The sequence below is a fragment of the Symphalangus syndactylus genome, chromosome 19, assembly GCF_028878055.3.
Source record: "Symphalangus syndactylus isolate Jambi chromosome 19, NHGRI_mSymSyn1-v2.1_pri, whole genome shotgun sequence".
Lineage (NCBI taxonomy): Eukaryota > Metazoa > Chordata > Mammalia > Primates > Hylobatidae > Symphalangus > Symphalangus syndactylus.
The window spans coordinates 52,891,725-52,911,058 of record NC_072434.2 but is presented as its reverse complement, the minus strand read 5'-3'; the positions used below and the strand labels follow the sequence as shown (position 1 = coordinate 52,911,058).

At 32.7% G+C, this 19,334-nt stretch overlaps 1 protein-coding gene across 2 annotated transcripts in view; it reads left to right on the top strand.

Annotated features, from left to right (window-relative positions):
• HOOK1 (hook microtubule tethering protein 1) overlaps positions 1-19,334 on the top strand; it is a 57,615-nt gene that overhangs the window by 20,160 nt on the left and 18,121 nt on the right. For both annotated transcript variants that reach the window (XM_063613859.1, XM_063613858.1), the window contains exons 7-13: positions 47-114; positions 1,543-1,605; positions 4,956-5,039; positions 8,076-8,242; positions 11,654-11,794; positions 12,910-13,111; positions 13,661-13,771. In XM_063613859.1, coding sequence (XP_063469929.1) covers positions 47-114; positions 1,543-1,605; positions 4,956-5,039; positions 8,076-8,242; positions 11,654-11,794; positions 12,910-13,111; positions 13,661-13,771 — 836 coding nt within the window. The remainder of the gene's footprint in view (positions 1-46; positions 115-1,542; positions 1,606-4,955; positions 5,040-8,075; positions 8,243-11,653; positions 11,795-12,909; positions 13,112-13,660; positions 13,772-19,334) is intronic.

The following is a 19,334-nucleotide window of genomic DNA, read 5'->3' as shown; positions in this document are numbered from 1 at the left end:
TGTAAAGAGTAGATTTTTTTTCAGATTTGATTTTTTTAAATCATAGAACATATTCAAAATATAATGACACTGGAAGAGTCTGTTCAACATGTGGTCATGACTGCTATTCAAGAGGTAAGTTATATCATGTTCCTATGAGTATAAAAATCCTAAACCAAATTATATAAAACTTTTCATACTTTATGCTTTTCTTTTTATAAACTTGCTGTTTGTTGTGAGTTTACTTACCCTTAGCTAGTGGGTCTTCCTTTTTTACCCCCAAAAATATTTTAAAAGGCCTTTAAGCCCAATTTTAGTACCTCTGCATTTTAAAAGCTGGTTAATAAATTAATATTGTCAAGTCTCTTTAAATCAGTGGTCCTCAACTTTTTTGGCACCGGGGACCAGTTTTGTGGAAGACAATTTTTCCACAGACATGGGGTGGCAGGCGGGGGGAAGGTTTAAGGATGAAACTGTTCCACCTCAGATAATCAGGCATTAGATTCACATAAGAAGTGTTCACAGTGGGGTTTTTGCTCCTACGAGAATCTAATGCTGCCACTGATCTGACAGCAGGTGGAGTCCAGGTGATAATGCTTTTTTGCCTGCCACTCACCTCCTTCTGTGCAACCCAGTTTTAACAGGCCTTGGACTGGTACCAGTCTGTGGCCTGGGGGCTGGGGACCCTTCCTTTAAATAACTTCAACTAAGCAGGAAACGTAGGATAAACAGTCTCTCACCAGACAGTTTTTCTTTTTTTTCTTCCAGTTGTAACAATCTTTCCTGAATTTTTCATTTATATATACCATATGCATTTTCAAAATGTAAGATCTGTGAGCAAATACAGTGGTACTTAGGTTTTAGAGCCAGGTAAGTTGGATTAAAGCTAGTCTAGTTATCTAAGTGGAGCCAGGAAGGATTCAGAATAATGTGGTGCAGTGTTGATTCTTAATATCAGCCTAAAAGAGATGGATTGCAGAGGACACCTCAGGAAAAGCAGAGTTTGGAAGGGGCATGACTTAGAGGGAGACATCATACAGGACTTTGGTAGTCTGTACTCCCTGAGTTTGCATTGTTGGTTTGGATTCAGAGCATCCCTGTACATAAGTAAATCTGCCTTTCATCTCAAAGAGTTATTTTACAGGATCTTTTTTTCATATAAGCGTAGCTCCTACTTTTAAAATGACTTCTCAAAAAGGCTGCATTTAAAAAGTATTAACTTATAATGTATATGAATCCCTTTAAAAATTATTTAATGTGTTCACTCTTCATCAGTAATATGTCTTTTAGAACTTGTACTGAAATTTTTCAGTACACAAGTATTTTGAATATATCTATGTATTTTAAGCACAGTTTACTTATAGTGTTCTCACTAATATGTTTGAATTTGTGTTACTAAGTTAAACCTCTAATAAAGTTTTTATCTGAATAGTGTTCTAAGGATCCTCAAATTAAGGCAAGGAAAAGCTAAATATAAATCATTTTACTATCCTTTCAAGAAAATATATTTTACTTCATAAACATCACATTATTATACTTAATTTTATTATTTTAATTTCCTAGTTGATGAGTAAAGAAATATTGAGCTCTCCTCCAAATGATGCTGTTGGAGAATTGGAGCAACAAGTGAGTATTTTAGTATGGAAGAAAAATATTGAAAGCAATGTTAGGGTTTCTTTGCCAATTACTCTCATAAGGCTTACAAAGAGAGCATATACAATAATATTTTCTTCCATGAAATGTAGTTTATTCTTCTGCAAGATCCCAATTGAATGGAAGTGGTCTTGGTCTCCAGAGGTTTTTATGATCATGTTGAAAGACTTGAGTGGCATTGAACATTCCTTCTGACACCTGTATATTTGGACCATGCTATATGGTTACACAGTGAAATAGAGGACAATTAAAAACAAACTCTGCTAAGTTTTAATTTATCTAATAATGTATTTTTTTTCGCTGTTGCTATCCTCTCACTTGATATTGAAGAAACAGCTCAAAGGCCCTGTACTCAAGGCTCCTTTCCTTCAGGACTGTTTTACAGGGGGAAAAGACACTCTTCTCCCATTTATAACCTAATCTGGGTGATAGAGTAAAGGGTAAGAGGAGAGACAAATGCATTAAGTACTTTTTCTGTTATATTTTTAGACACTTCTTTTATGAGTGTCACCAGTCATCTCAAGTATTTCAAAAGAAAATGTTTAAAGAAATAATTTATTTAAATGTAAACATGCTGTGTTTTTTCCTAAACTTTTTTTCTTTAATAAAACTAAACAATGCCTTCTCTAATACTTGTAAAAATATTTTGCAGGGATTTACATAAAATTTAGTTCTGTGGGACCATAGCCTTCAATGTTAATGAGGTCATGTAAATATAATTCACACAAAGACACATTTTTTTTTTATTATTATTATACTTTAAGTTCTGGGTTACATGCACAGAACGTGAAGTTTTGTTACATAGGTATACATGTGGCATGGTGGTTTGCTGCACCCATCAACCCATCACCTACATTAGGTATTTCTCCTAATGTTATCCCTTTCCTAGCCCCCCACCCCTACAGGCCCTGGTGTGTGATGCTCCCCTCCTTGTGTCCATGTATTCTTATTGTTCAACTCCCACTTACGAGTGAGAACATGTGGTGTTTGGTTTTCTGATCTTGCGATAGTTTGCTGAGAATGTTGGTTTCCAGCTTCATCCATGTCCCTGCAAAGGACATGAACTCATCATTTTTTATGGCTGCATAGTATTCCATGGTGTGTACGTGCCACATTTTCTTAATCCAGTCCATCTTTGATGGACATTTGGGTTGGTTCCAAGTCTTTGCAATTGTGAATAGTGCCACAGTAAACATACGTTTGCATGTGTCTTTATTGTAGAATGATTTATAATCCTTTGGGTATATGCCCAGCAATGGGATTGCTGGGTCAAATGATATTTCTAGTTCTAGATCCTTGAGGAATCACCACACTGTCTTCCACAATGGTTAAACTAATTTACACTCTGAAGAACAGTGTAAAAGCGTTCCTATTTTTCCACAACCTCTCCAGCATCTGTTGTTTCCTGACTTTTTAATGTTGTGAGATAGTATCTCATTGTGGTTTTGATTTGCATTTCTCTAATGACCTGTGATGATGAGCATTTTTTCATATGTCTGTTGGCTGCATAAATGTCTTCTTTTGGGACGTGTCTGTTCATATCCTTGGCCCATTTTTTAATGGGGTTGTTTGCTTTTTTCTTGTAAATTTGTTTAAGTTCTTTGTAGATTCTGGATATTAGCCCTTTGTCAGATGGATAGATTGCAAAAATTTTTTGCCATTCTGTAGGTTGCCTGTTCACTCTGATAGTTTATTTGGCTGTGCAGAAGCTCTTTAGTTTAAGTAGATCCCATTTGTCAATTTTGGCTTTTGTTGCCATTGCTTTTGGGTTTTAGACATGAAGTCTTTGCCCATGCCTATGTCCTGAATGGCATTGCCCAGGTTTTCTTCTAGGATTTTTATGGTCCTAGTTCTTATGTTTAAGTCTTTGATCTATCTTGAGTTGATTTTGGTACAAGGTGTGAGGAAGGGGTCCGGTTTCAGTTTTCTGCATATGGCTAGCCGGTTTTCCCAACACCATTTATTAAATAGGGAATCTTTTCCCCATTGCTTGTGTGTGTCAAGTTTATCAAAGATCAGATGGTGGTAGATGTGTGATGTTATTTCTGAGGACTCTGTTCTGTTCCATTGGTCTATGTATCTTTTTTGATACCAGTACCATGCTGTTTTTGTTGCTGTAGCCTTGTAGTAAAGTTTGAAGTTAGGTAATGTGATGCCTCAAGCTTTGTTCTTCTTGCACACGATTGCCTTGGCTATGTGGGCTCTTTTTTGGTTCCATATGAAGTTTAAAGTAGTTGTTTCCAATTCGGTGAAGAAAGTCAGTGGTAGCTTGATGGGGATAGCATTGAATCTATAAATTACTTTAGGCAGTAAGACCATTTTCACGATATCAATTCTTCCTATCCATGAGCATGGAATGTTTTTCCATTTGTTCGTGTCCTGTCTTATTTCCTTGAGCAGTGGTTTGTAGTTCTCCTTGAAGAGGTCCTTCACATCCCTTGTAAGTTGTATTCGTAGTATTTTATTCTCTTAGTAGCAATTGTGAATGGGAGTTCACTCATGATTTGGCTGTCTGTTATTGGTGCATAGGAATGCTTGTGATTTTTGCACATTGATTTTGTATCCTGCGACTTTTCCGAAGTTGTTTATCAGCTTAAGGAGATTTTGGGCTGGTACAATGAGGTTTTCTAAATATACAGTCATGTCATCTGCAAACAGAGACAATTTGACTTCATCTCTTCCTATTTGAATACCCTTTAATGCTTTCTTTTGCCTGATTGCCCTGGCAAGAACTTCCAATACTATGTTGAATAGGAGTGGTGAGAGAGGGCATCCTTGTCTTGTGCCAGTTTTCAAAGGGAATACTTCCAGTTTTTGCTCATTCAGTATGATATTGGCTGTAGTTTTGTCATAAATGGCTCTTATTATGTTTAGATATGTTCCATTGATACCTAGTTTTTTTGAGAGTTTTTAGCATGAAAGGCTGTTGAATTTTGTTGAAGGACTTTCCTGCACCTATTGAGATAATCATGTGGTTTTTGTCATTGGTTCTGTTTATGTGGTTTATTACATTTATTGATTTGTATATGTTGAACCAGCCTTGCATCCCAGGGATGAAGCCAACTTGATGGTGATGGATAAGCTTTGTGATGTGCTGCTGGATTCGGTTTGCCAGTATTTTATTGAGGATTTTCACATCGATGTTCATCAGGGATATTGGCCTAAAATTCTCTTGTTGTAAGACTCATTTGTTATTAGGTAAATTTAAAAAATAATTTCCCATATCAGTGTATATGTGTGTTGTGAGAAGAGTATATTTCTCTGTTTTTCTATATTTGTGTCAAAACACGATTTACTAAGATTTAGGGCACTTTGTATTTCAGCTTAAAAGAGCCTTGGAAGAACTTCAGGAAGCACTAGCAGAAAAAGAAGAGCTGAGGCAAAGATGTGAAGAATTGGATATGCAGGTATGGGAAAAAACCCTGAGCTGAGAAAAACTTCCTCTTTAAGTTTACAGAAGTTTTTTATTGTAATTAATTAGTTGGCACTATGTTTTGTAGATTAGGTTTCACTTCATGGAGGTAACATTAAAAGGATTTCTTAGAGGCTTGAATATTCAAGCATGAATTTCATAAATATTTTTCTCTGATCATTGAAATTTGCTAGCTTAACTTTCTTTGAGAAAATCACTCTACTAATTGTAAAATTTCAATTATTTAGATAAGGACTCAGTTTTCATTTTTGTAAAATGGGAAAATTAAAGTTTCTACTTCATATTGTGTATGTGAAGATTAAATAGAGGTAATTTATGGAAGTATTAAGTGGTGCCTGACACTTCCCCTCCCAGTAGATTCAAGTACATGTTCATATATATGTATGCAGTCTCTCATGGCAAATTTTTGCTAACATGTATGTATATATAAACGTGTGTATATAATCTTGTATTCATATGCACATGTATGTTAAAATAAACTTGGCATGAGCAACAATAGTTAATGGTTAAGAGGTTAGATTGTCAAACCAGGCTACCTACATTCAGAACCTGGTCATATGACTAGGTTATATGCTCCAGGCATATTACTTAATTATTCTGTACTTCAGTTTTCTCTTTTGAGAAATGGAGTGATGATAGCATATATCTCCCAGAGAGGTCGTGAGGGTTAAATGAGTTCATCTATATAGCACTTAGAGCCTGGCACAGAAGTGCTATGTATATTGTTTGCATATGATGTTACTGTTACATCAAAATACAAATGTGCATATTATGCAATAAGTCTAGAAAAAGGTGTACAGAAGGTTAAGTGTACCTTCATAATATGCTGTATGTAAATGGCATTTTTTTGTTTGAATAATGAGCTAAATTTGTAGTTGATTCTCTGAAAAGTGTAAGGGCAAGGAGCAAAGGTGTGGTAGCATTATTCTTGCTAGAGGAAGTAAATATCTAAAATGACAGGGCTGGATAATGCTTCTAACCCTCAAGCGTTTGCAGATAAAGAAAAGGAAAAGACTTGGTTAGGGTGACTAGTCACTTAGGGCAGTGGGAGCACTAGAATTCAGGTCTTCTAACTTCATCTGTAAAAACTAGTCCTCTGTATTTGAATGAAGTAAGTGTCTCAAGTAGGGGAAATTTAATCTGTTCTCCTTTGCACCTTTCCTAACTACATATTGTAACATACACCTTCAAACACATGTAAAGTACCTGAAATGTGTTCATTTTAAATAGGATCATATTCACCCTGTAAAACACCTCATAGGAAAAACAGAAGATTGAGCCATTCAGGTATAACTATTCTCTCGTAGGATCTAGGTACGGTCTTCTGAGAAATTCTTACTCAATAAAGAACACAAAATTCTGCATTTAAAGAATTATGTGTTTGTAACAAATAATGAAGGATATGTGATCTGGTTTTAGGTGAAAAGTGCAGAAATCCCAAATACAGAGAGGCAGAGACAGGTGCAGATTGAACTTATCACTATGAGAGCTTGTTGAAAGAGATACCTGGAACCCCTACCCAGTGCTCCAAGTCACGGTTCTGGGATGGGAAAAAGGAATGTGCCTGTCTCGCACCCTCCTTACTCATGTCTGTGCCAGAAATGGCTCTGGAGCCACGTTGAAGCATATGGATAGGAGCAAGATTGGTTATTCACCAATCTCGGTGTTCAAAACTAAAATTTGCCCTCGGTCCTATTCTTTTTTAGAGGAGTCCTACCCAGTTTTGATGACTGAGAGTGTTGTTTTTCCTCTCAGTCATTTTTTGACAGCCCCTACACTCAACCTAGAATGAGATATTCTTTTCTTTGTGCCCTACCCTTGCCCTATAGTGTACTTCTATCAAAGCACCTTCAACATCTTTTACATAATTGTTTACATTTCTACTGTAAAGGTCTTAAGGGCAGAAACTCTTTATTATTTTTTGTATCTGAATCACTTAGAATTATTATGCATGACAGGTAATAGTAGTCACTAAACAGCTTACATAATAGGTATGGATGCATGCATTGAATTTAGGAATAGAAAGTTATTTCTTTATATTGTCTGCCCAGGGACAGTTTCCCAGACTTTGTATTCGTCATTTAGAAGACAGTAACTTGCCTATAATACTGTGTTCAGGGCAATCACTTGATGTTAATTTCCTATTAGTTCTTTCTGTCAATGTGTAGTCATATTTTCATAACTGGATTGAATTACATGTTTTGAAAATATGGATAGCAAACTTGTTCAATAATACATTGGAAATCAGAATAGGTTAATCAATGGTTTTTCAAACTAATTCTTAATCATATGTAAAACTTCTGGTCTTATCAAAAGACACAGCATTAGCTATACATTTTTAAAGATGTTTTTAAATGGAAAAGAAGTAGAACCAGGAGAGAAAATCATGCATGTTTTAAAAATATGAGTAAAAAAAATTGCTCCAGGTACTGATATTGATGTGGCTCTATACTAAGATGTTTTTATTCATTTTAAATCATAAGCAAATAGCTTAAATGTGCAAATGGAAAACAGTTTTTTGTTATTGATACATTAACCAAATGTGCTTATTTCTTGAATATGTGATATGTGACTGATAATTTTATACTCAACCTATCATGATAACTTTGAACATATGTGTGTATATTTTGGCTTAGTAGGTGACATCATTCTATAAATTAGTTTATACCTAAAAGAGGAGACAAATTAATTTTTTGAAGTTTCATTTGTGTATCAAATTTTAGAGACTTGAAAACATTTTCTTCCCCAAACAAAGGCAGGCATAGCATTTTAAGGATATAGTTACTCTGTTTTCTCCGTATGTGTATTGATTTGATTTCTTTTGTTTGACTTACATCTCCTAGACTCTGAATTCTGCATCCAGAAGGATCCTTAGAACTCATCTAGTATGACAGACCGAGCTATTTAATGGCTTAGTCAGATCTAGAATCCAGAATTCTAGATCTAATAAGAGTTTTTATTTGTTTTTTTTTTTTCTACTGGTGCTTATGTGTGTGTATTTGTTTCTTAGGTGACTACACTTCAAGATGAAAAGAATTCACTGGTTTCTGAAAATGAGATGATGAATGAAAAACTTGACCAGTTGGATGGCTCTTTTGATGATCCAAACACAGTGGTTGCAAAAAAGTATTTTCATGCACAATTACAACTAGAACAATTACAGGAAGAAAACTTCAGGTAGCATTTTTAATGGAAATCATTTTATGGAGTTCTGTCTATTATACTAGTAGCAAAAAGTCACAGTATTAACAACTAATTATTAAGCATCTTTATGATACTGATTAAGCTCCTGAAAATACCAAATGGTATAAGTGGTTCTTGTTATCACAGGGCTAACATCCAGTTAGGAAGTGGGAGATACACATAAAAACAAAACCATTTAAATATGTGTTAAGGACCAAATCAAGGCCATAGGAAAGCCAATAGGAGTTCAAGGGAGTGATTGCTGAAACCTCGGGAGAATGGGGAGTTTCTCAAATAAGATAGGTAACCCTGTAATAAATGGACAAAAATGTAAATCGTAAGCCAAGTAGATGCTTTTCATTTTAACTTGTATATTTCTTTAACAAAGTCATGTATTCTTACCTTTAATATACATTGATTATCTTTTGTGTGCTTACCACTGAGCCATGAACTCTAAGACCTTGAGGACAGGCACTCTAATTGTACTATACATATTTTTTTGTTACTTAATTTTGATATAACTTCAAACTCACTAAAAAAGTTACAAGAATACTACAAGGAACTTCTTTACACCTTTTACTCAGATTCAACAATTATTTTACAGTTTTCTCCATTTGCTTTAGCAGTCTCTGTATATAGTCATATAATTTGCATATTTTTATCTGAACCATTTGAGAGAAAGTTGGACACATGTCTCTTTACCCCTGTATATTCAGTGCATATTTCCTAAGAGTGAGGACATTCTCTTATAAGCCATGTTATTTTCACATTATTGTGAAAAATGATATAACCATTAAAATTGGGATCTTTTGCTGGACTCTCATTTCATTTCTGTTAGTAAATTTATGCCTGTATGACACTATGTTAATTACTATGGTTTTAGTGTATGACTTTTGAGATCTGGTAGTGTAAGTATTCCAATTTTGTTCTTTCTTTTTCAAAATTTGTTTTGGCTATTCTAAGTCTTTAGCATTTTCCCATAAAATTGAGAATCAGCTAGTCAGTTTCTATTAAAAACCTTTTCAGGATTATCATTTGGATTGTATAATTGATATCTTAAATATATAGAGAATTCCTGTCTATGAATGTAGTCTCGTTTATTTAAGTATTTAATTTCACTCGGCAGTGCTGTATTGTTTCCAGCATAGAAGTCTTGTATGTCTTTCGTTAATTTTTTACCCAAGTATTTTGTTTTTGATGCTATTGTAAATGCAAATTCAGAATTATTGTGAAAATTTGCTGCTAATCTGTAGATAGATGTACAATTATATATTGAAACTTTGATCTTACATCTTGAAACTTGTATCTTAAATATATTGAAACTTTTATATCTTGCAAAGTTTCTAAATTAACTGACTGAGCTGGTGGTTTGTTTAGATAAAAAAAAAAAAATCCTTAGTTCATTCCTGGTACTTAAACAAAATACCTTAGACAGGGTAATTTATGAACAACAGAAATCTACCACTCACAGTTCTGAAGACTGGGAACTCCAAAATCAAGGTACCAGCAGATTCAGTGTTTGTTTGAGGGATTGCCCTCTGCTTCCAAGATGGCTTCCTCTTGCTGAATCCTTAGGTCCCTTTAACCTCTTTCATAACAGCACTAATCCCATTCAAGGGGACAGAGCCCTCATAACTTAATCACTTCCCAAAAGGCCTCACCTCTTAATACCACCACAATAAGGATTAGGTTTCAACATAAATTTTAGAGGAACACAGACTATAGAATCTACAGTCATTTAATCTGTTAATAGAACTTTACATCTTCCTTTCATTATTTCTGTCTTATATTTATTTTCCTTGCCTTGTTGCAAGAGCAGCCATCATTGCTTTTTTCCTGGTCTTAGAGGGATCGTGTGCAATTAGGATCCATCAAGTATGATGCTAGCTGTAGAATTTTTCGATGTGCTTTCTGTCAGATTGAGGAAATTCCCCTTGTTTCCACCCTGCTAAAAGTTTTTTTTTTTTTTTCAATCATGATTGGGTGTTGATTTTTGTCAGATGATTTTTCTGCATCTTGAAAAGATGGTGTAGTTTTTCTTCTTCATTCTTGTAATATATTGATAGATTTTTGAATGTTAAAAACCTACATTCTGGAGATAAACCACTTTGTTCATATTTTATTATCCTGTATATGTGACTAGATTCAGTTAATAATTCGAAAGAATTTTTATAACTGTCTTTATAATAGACATTGGTCTGAATTTTGTCTCTTGTAATGTCTTGTTCAGGATTTGTTATCAGAGTTCTACTAGTCTCATAGAATAACTGAGGCATATTCTCTCTTCTTCTATTTTCTGGAAGAGTTTATGTAAAAATGTTGTTATTTCTTTCTGAAATTTTGATACAGTTTATCGGTAACACAATTTGGACCTATGGTTTTCTCTGTGAGTGGGTTTTTACTGACAAATTTAATTTCTTTAATGGTCATAGGGCTTTTCAGATTTCCTATTTCATCTTGTGTTCAGTTTGGTAAGTTGTATTTTTCAGTGTATATGTTTATTTAAGTTGTTGAACTTATTGACATGAAGTTGTTCATAATATTCTCTTCTTATCCTTAAAATTCAGTGTATATGGTTATTTAAGTTGTTGAATTTATCGACATGAAGTTGTTCATAATATTCTTTTTTTATCCTTATAATGACTCTGGCAGATGTAATGATATACCCTTTTACATTCCTGATATTGCTTGGGTTTTCTTTCCTTTTTCTTGATCATTCTTGCTAGAGGTTCATCAGTTTTCTTAATCTTTTCAAACATCCTTTATTGGCTTTCTATATTATTAGTTTTAGATTTATTTCTTTATACTTAACTTTGGATTTAAATTTCTATTCTTTTTCTAGCCTCTTAAAGTTGAAACTTAGATCATTGATTTTATTCCTTCTTCCTTCCTTCCTTCCTTCCTTCCTTCCTTCCTTCCTTCCTTCCTTCCTTCCTTCCTTCCTCTCTCCCTCCCTCCCTCCCTCTCTCTCTTTCTTTCTTTCATTCTTTCTTTCTAACATAAATCTTTACAACTGAGAGGCACTGGTTTACTGTTGTCCCCCAAATTTGATTGCTTGTCTTTTTGTTATTGTTTAGTTTGAAACATTTTCTAAATTCCGTTGTGATTTTTTTCTTGACTTGTGGGTTATTTAGGAATATGTTGTTTAATTTATAAAGATTTAAAGCGTTTCTAGACTTCTTATTGCGACTGATTTCTCATTTAATTAACCTTTATTATTAGAGAACATGTTCCATGATATTTCAATCTTTTGGCATTTATTGATACATATTTTATTCATCATATATTTTATTGTGTTGAGTGTTATATATGCATTTGCATATATAGTCATGCAAGTTATAATATAATTATATAATTATAACAAATCATGGAAGTTATAAATACTTACTTTTTTATTTGTTCAAGGCTTGAAGCTGCAAAAGATGATTACCGTGTTCACTGTGAAGAACTTGAAAAGCAGCTAATCGAATTCCAGCATAGGAATGATGAATTGACTAGTCTTGCGGAAGAAACAAGAGCCCTGAAAGATGAAATAGATGTTCTTAGGTATGGCATGTCTTAAAAAATATAATTATGCCATTTCTGAGCTATTTAGTCAATTTGAGTATTTCATATTTTAATCAGGGATTCATAGGGTTATTCCTGTATATCAAGTACTGATCAGTTTTTAATCCAGGCTGATAGTTTTAACTTCTTTTATGTTTGTTGTTTGGGCTTGCAGTTCATGGATAATACTCAATTTTTATTACGACATTTTCACATTAGAACCCATAAACCCAAAATGAGACCTTTAATTAAAATTGTATAAATGGAGTACTTATAGATACATTTAACTTGACCTCCTTGTACCTATCATATTTTGTGAAATTTTTGTGTAAGGAAATGTATTCTCAATCTGTGTTTTGACATTTGATAAACTATAGATCAAATATAGGCAAGAATCCTAACTTTTTTGTGGGGAGGATTGTCATTTGGCAATATAAAGTTTATATTTACTTTTTTCATGTGAAATGTTACTCAGTGAACAGTCTGTCCAAGTGATCTTTATATTTTTTTGTTAATTTTTCTTAATTATTTTTTGTAGTTCTTAATACTTATTTGAAACAAAATTTGTATAACCATTAATTTGGACCTGCTTGTGATAGTGAAGTGATTTGGTTTATTTGTTTGTTCGTTTATTTATATATTTAAGTCAGGTAAGCACAACTCCAAAGGGAAGTGCTTTGCCTGACAAGTTTATAAATTTAGTCAACATCCTAAATACAGTTAAGTCAAATACTTAAAAGGAAACTATGCTGAATGTTATACACAAAGGAAGGTTGGCCTGTAAGCTGCAGAGCAGCTGAGTTGTTTAATTTTATGTACAAAATCATTATTTTTTATTCATTGTGCTAATATATGAAACAGTTTGATAATTTAGTGTGTCAGATTTGAAGCATTTTTATTTTGATGGCTTTTTACCAAAGAGGTTGAACTTTAAATGGATTTAGGCTGGAGTCTGTTTCCAAAGTTCTTACAAAGTTTACAATTTCCTCTTCTCACTCACTCACATTTACTTTTTTCTTTTTTGTGATAGTTTGGAGGATTCATTTTATAGCCAGAGTAAACTTATGAGTATATACTAGTTTTTATACAGTAATGCTTAGTCTTTATTATTATAGGGCTACTTCTGATAAGGCAAATAAACTGGAGTCAACAGTTGAGATATATCGTCAGAAGCTACAAGATCTGAATGACCTTCGCAAGCAGGTGAAAACTTTACAGGAAACCAACATGATGTATATGCATAATACAGTCAGCTTAGAAGAAGAATTAAAAAAAGCAAATGCAGCACGTACACAATTAGAAACATACAAAAGGCAGGTAAGAAACATCTTAATTTTTAATTGATAAAATTGTAAGAGTTTAACTTTGTTATTCCTTTTGATTTCTTAAGAATGGTAAAGAAATTGAGAAGCATTGCATATAATAAGCTATGAACTTACTCTGATGAATTTCTTTAATTTTAATTCAAGGATTGATAATTGAGTTTGAGTTATCTGGGTCTTTTACCTTTTTACTACCTTCTGAAATTATTTTTTCTTTTGAGATTTTATTGTTTATTAGCACTTCTGGTAAGCAGGGTTAATGCCTTAGAGAATGGAGCCATAAGCTAAATTCTGTTTTGCTGTTTACTAAACATTAGGAGGCTGACTTTTAATTTTTTTGGCAAAACTATTATTTGAATATTTTTAGTTTTATGTTAATTCTTATCTATGTGTTATTTTCCACAAGTATTTAGAATTAGACTGCAATTTTAGTGTTGATATTTATTCCTAATCAGTTTTTCATTTACTCAATTCTGAAAGATTATCGAGATTTGTACACTTTTATACTTTTAAGGACTTTTTTTCCTTTTGTTTCTGACATTAGGTTCAAGATCTTCACGTTAAACTTTCCTCCGAATCCAAGAGGGCAGACACGCTAGCGTTTGAAATGAAGCGGCTTGAAGAAAAACATGAAGCTTTACTTAAGGAAAAAGAGGTAAACATAGATATAATTGATAAGGAATATTTCATTGTTCTTTTAGTTTTGTAATGCCATTGCTGTTTCTATAATTGTGGTGATGTCTACCAGTTCTGTCTTCCTCCAGATTGAATTTTTTGACATAAAATTGTCTTGTAAAAATGACTTACATCTTCGTTCAATTTTTTTAGTTTTCTTCACAATTGTAGATGAAATGGTAGAGCCAAGGTCATAAGTCTCAATGAATATTTTCTAATTCTAGACTGTCAGTTGCTTGGGATCAAGGACCATGGATAATAATTTTGCGATGGCTTTATTAAGATTTAATTTACATACCATAAATTTCACCTAAGGTATACAAGTCAGTGGTTTTTAGTGTATTCACAAAGTTATATTACCCATCATCGTAATCATACTTTAGAACACTGCCATCACTCTAAAAAGAAACCTCACGCCCATCACCATTTACCTTGCACTCTAATCCCCCAGCCTTACTCTTAGCAACTGTTAATCTACTTGCTATCTACAGATTTTCCTAGTCTTTCTAGAATATGTAATCATACACTTGGTGACTTTTGTGACTGACTCTTGCAAGGTTCATCCTTGTTGTAGCATGTATCAGTGCTATATCCTTTTTGTTGCCGAATAATGCCCCATTGTATGGATATACGGTATTTTGTTTATCCATTCACCAATTTATGAACATTTGGGTTGTTTCTACTTTTTGGCTATTATGAATAATGCTGCTATGAATGTTTATGTACAAATTTTTATTTAGTTATGTTTTCATTTTTCTTGAGTATATATGCAGAAATGGTATTGATGGGTCATATGGTAACCATGTTTAACTTCACATCCTTATCATCACCTATTATCTTTTTGATTTTAGCTATCTTAGTGGATATAAAATGGCATGTCGTTGTGTTTTTGATTTGCATTTCTCTACTGACTAATGTTGTTGAGCATCTTTTATGTACTTATTAGCCATTTGTATATCTTCCTTGGAAAAATGTCTCTTCAAATCCTTTGCCCATGTTTTACTTAGGTTATATGCTTTTTAATTATTGAGTTGAAATAGTTTTTTATATATTCTAGATACAAGTTCCTTGTCAGGTATATGATTTGCAGGTTTCTTTTGTATTCTATGTGTTGTCATCTCACTTTCTTGATGATATAGTTTGCAGCACCAAGTATTACATTTTGATGAGATCAGAGTTACTTGTTTTTCCTTTTGTTGCTTGTCCTTTTTTGGTGATGTTTCTAAAAAAAAAAACATTGTGTAACCTAAGGTACAAAGATTTACCATGTGTTTTTCATTTAAACAGTGTTATGGTTTTAGCTCTTATATTTACTCTGTGATCCATTTTGTATATGGTGTGAGGTAGGCATCTGGCTTTATTCTTTTGTGTGTTGATATCCAGTTGTACCAGTACCACCAGTTGATAAAACTATTCTTACTACATCGAATTCTTTGGTATTCTTGTTAAAAATCACTTGGCCATGATACTTTAATGGTGTATACATGTCATTATACATTCGTGAAAATCCATAGGGTGTATAACAAAAAGGGTAAACTGCAATATAAATGATGGACTTTAGTTAATAACAGTGTATCAGCATTGGCTCATCAATTCTAACAAATTACCACACAAATGCAAGATAGTAATAATAGGGGAGACTGAGAGTGAGAAGAGGATAAGAGGAATATAAAGGTACTCTGTATTTTCTGCTCAGTTTTTCCAAAAACTTAAAACTGCTCAGAAAATAACCTCTATTAATAATTAAAAAGGTTTAACAAAATCATTTGACCATAAATGTAAGGGTTTATTTGTGGTCTTTTAATGGTTTACTACTGGTCTCTATGTCTAATCTTATGCTAGTACCACACTCATATATTGATTATTGATTACTGTAGTTTTGTAGTTAAGTTTTGAAATTGGAAAGGGTGAGTTTTCAAACTTTATTGTTCTTCAAGGCTGTTTTTGTTATTCTGATTCCCTAACATTTTCATGTGAATCTTGAAATCAGCTTGTCAATTCTTGCAAAAAAAAAAGGCAGCTGAGATTTTTATAAGAACTTCTTGATCTATAGATTAATTTAGAAATGTTGCCACTTAACAGTATTAATTTTCTGATCCATGAATGTGGGCTATCATTTCATTTATTTAGATCTTAAGTGTCTTTCAACAATGTTTTGTAGTTTTCAGTGTGCAAGACTGGCACCTTTTAAACATGTATTCCTAAGTGTTTCATTCTTTTTGTTGTTATTTTAAATAAAATTATCAATATCATTTTTGGATTTGTTAACTGCTAATATATGGAAATTTAATGGAGTTTTGTGCATTGATCATGAATCTTCCATCCTTTTTGAATTTGTTTACTAGTTATAGTTTTTTGGTAAGTTTCTCAGGATTTTCTATATATAAGATTACGACCTCTGCAAATAGAATTGGTTTTACTTCTTCATTTGCAATTCTGATAATTTTTATTTTTCTTGCTAAGTTGTACTGGCTAGAATTGTCAGTACAATGTTAAATAAAAGTGGCATGAACAGATACCATTCTTTAGGTTCTGATCTTAGGGGAAAAGCATTGAATTTTTCACCATTATGTATGATACTAGCTGTGAGTTCTTTGTTTTCGTTTTTGTTTTCGGATGCCCTCTACAAGGTTGAAGAAGTTTCCTTATATTCGTAGTTTGTTGCATGCTGTTATCCTAAAAGAGTATTGGATTTTGTCAGATGCTTTTTCTGGATCAGTGAGATGACATATAGTATTTGTACTTTATTAATATGATGTATTACATTGATTTTTTCATGTTAAACCGATCTTGCATTACTGAGATAAATTCTACTTGTTCATAATATATACTTTAAAAAGTATATTGCCAGATTGAGTTTGCAAATATTTCATTGAAGATTTTTCCATTGGTATTATAAGGGATGTTGGTTTGTAATGTTCTTATGAGGACATACCTGGTTTTAGTATCACTGGCCACACAGAGTGAGTTGAGAAATTTTCCCTGCTTTTTTATGTTTTGGGAAAGTTCATGAAAATTGGTATTAATTCTTTTTTAAATGTTTTGTGGAGTTCAGTTTTCTGGGCCTGAGCTTTATTTGTAGGAAGTTAATAAATTACTAATTCAATCTTTTTAGTTGCTCTAGGTCTATTCAGCTATTCTATGACTTCTTGAGCTAGCGTTACTAGTTTGTTTCGTTCTAGAGATTTGTCAGTTTAATTTATCTAATTTATTGGCATACAGTTGTTTATTGTTGTTTCTTCTTTATTTCTGTGAGAAACGAGAATTTTGCTAAGTAATGATATCCTCTCCTTTATTTGTGATTTCTGTAATTTGAATTTCTCTGTTTTTTTTTTCTTGGTTAGTTTAGCTAAAGATTTGTCAATTTTGTTGATCTTTTCAAAGAACTAACTTGTGGTTTTAAAATTTGTTTTCTATTCTCTATTTTATTTATTTTTACTCTAATATTTAATAATTCATTGGTAAAGGAACACAAATTCCTGTGTATATAAGTTTTTTTTCCTAGTTAAGATAGAAAGTTAAGTTATTGATTTGGAATTTTTCTTGATTTTTTAATATAGATACAGCTGTAAATTTACTTCAGGATTTATTTTGCTACATTCTGTGTTTTGGCATATTGCATTTTTGTTTAATTCTTTTGAATTTTTTTTCCCTTATGATTTCTTCTTTGACACGTTGGTTACTTATGAGTATCTTGCTCAATTTTCACGTATTTGTGAATATCCTAAATCTCCTTGTGTCATTGATTTATTTAATTCCATTGTGGTCAGAGAACATACTTTGTGTGCATTCAGTCCTTTTAAATTTATTGAACCCTGTTCTATGGCCTAGCATATGGTCTGTTCTGCAGAATGTTCCATGTGGATTTTTAAAAAATGTGTATTCTACTGTTGGGTAAGGTATTCTATATATGTCAGTTAGGTCTAGTTGGTTTATAGTATTGTTCAAGTATTCTACCTTGAATCTTTGTGTATAGTTCTATGTATTATTGAAAGTAGGATACTGATATTTCTAATTGTTGTTATATCGTCTCTTTTTCCCTTTAATTCCCTCAGTTTTTACCTCATGTATTTTAGGTCTGTTAGGTTCATTTATGTTTGTAATTGTTATATCTTCCTGATAGATTGATTTTTCTAATGTCTCTCTTTTTTCTGGTTACAATATTTATCTTAAAGTCTGTTTTGTTTAATATTAGTATAGCCCTGTATCTTTCTTTTGGTTACTGTTTGCATCATTTTTTTCACCCTTTTATTTTCAAACTATATTGGGTCTTTGATACTAAGATCTATTTCTTTCACCTAGCATTTACTTAGATCATTTTTAATCGATTCTGCCAGTATTTGGTTTTCAATTGGAGTTTGAAATCCATTTACATTTAATGTAATTACCAATTAAAATAGCATTTAGGTCTACCATTTTATTTTGTTTTCTGTATGTCTTTTTTTCTCCTCCATTTTTCTACTACTGCCTTCTTTTGTGTTAGACATTTTCAATATACCAGTTTAGTTCCTTAGTTTCTTTTACAAGTTTTTAAAAGCTATTTTCTGACGGTTGTTATGGGGGATTACAATTAGCATCTTACCTTGAAACAATCCATTTAGAGTAAATGGTAAACCTAATTTCAATAGTATACTGAAAACTACTCCAAAATAAAAACTTTTCCTCCCCTCTGCTTTATGCTGTTACTGTCATACAAATTACATCTTTATATATTATAAACTCATTAATACTGTTTTATAATTAATACTGTATACTATTTTAAATTAAATTGTAGACTAAAAGAGTTAAAAATACATTAATTTAAAAAAATGTATATATATATATATATATATATATATTTTTTTTTTTTTTTTTTTTGAGACGGAGTCTCCCTCTGTTGCCCAGGCTGGAGTGTGGTGACACAATTTTGGCTCACTACAACCTGTGCCTCCTGGGTTCAAGCGATTCTCCTGCCTCAGCCTCCTGAGTAGCTGGGATTACAGGCACACGCCACCACACCCGACTAATTTTTGTATTTTTAATAGAGACGGGGTTTCACCATGTTGGTCAGGCTGGTCTCAAACTCCTGACCTTGTGACCCACCTGCCTCGACCTCCCAAAGTGCTGGGATTACAGGCATAAGCCATTGCGCCCAGCCATTAAAATATATTTGTGTATATAGTTACCTTTGTTGGTGGTGTTTCTTTGGCTAAATTCAAATTACTCAGTAGTGTCCTTTTATTTCAACCTGAAGGACTCCTTTTAGTATTTTTCTATAGAGAGAGTCTGCTAATGATACATTCTCTGTTTTGTTTTTTTTACTCTTGGAAAAATTTCAGTTCATCTTTCATATTCAGAAGATGTATTACTAGATATAAAATTCTTGTTTGACAGTCTTTTTCTTTTAGCATTTTATGTCATCCTACTGTGTTATGGCCTCCATTATTTGATGAGAAATCTGCTGTTAATCTTATTAAGGCTCCTTTTATGTGATGAATCCTTTTTCTCTTGCTGCTTTCAAGATTTTCGCTTTGCCCTTGGCTTTCAGCATTTTGACTTTGATA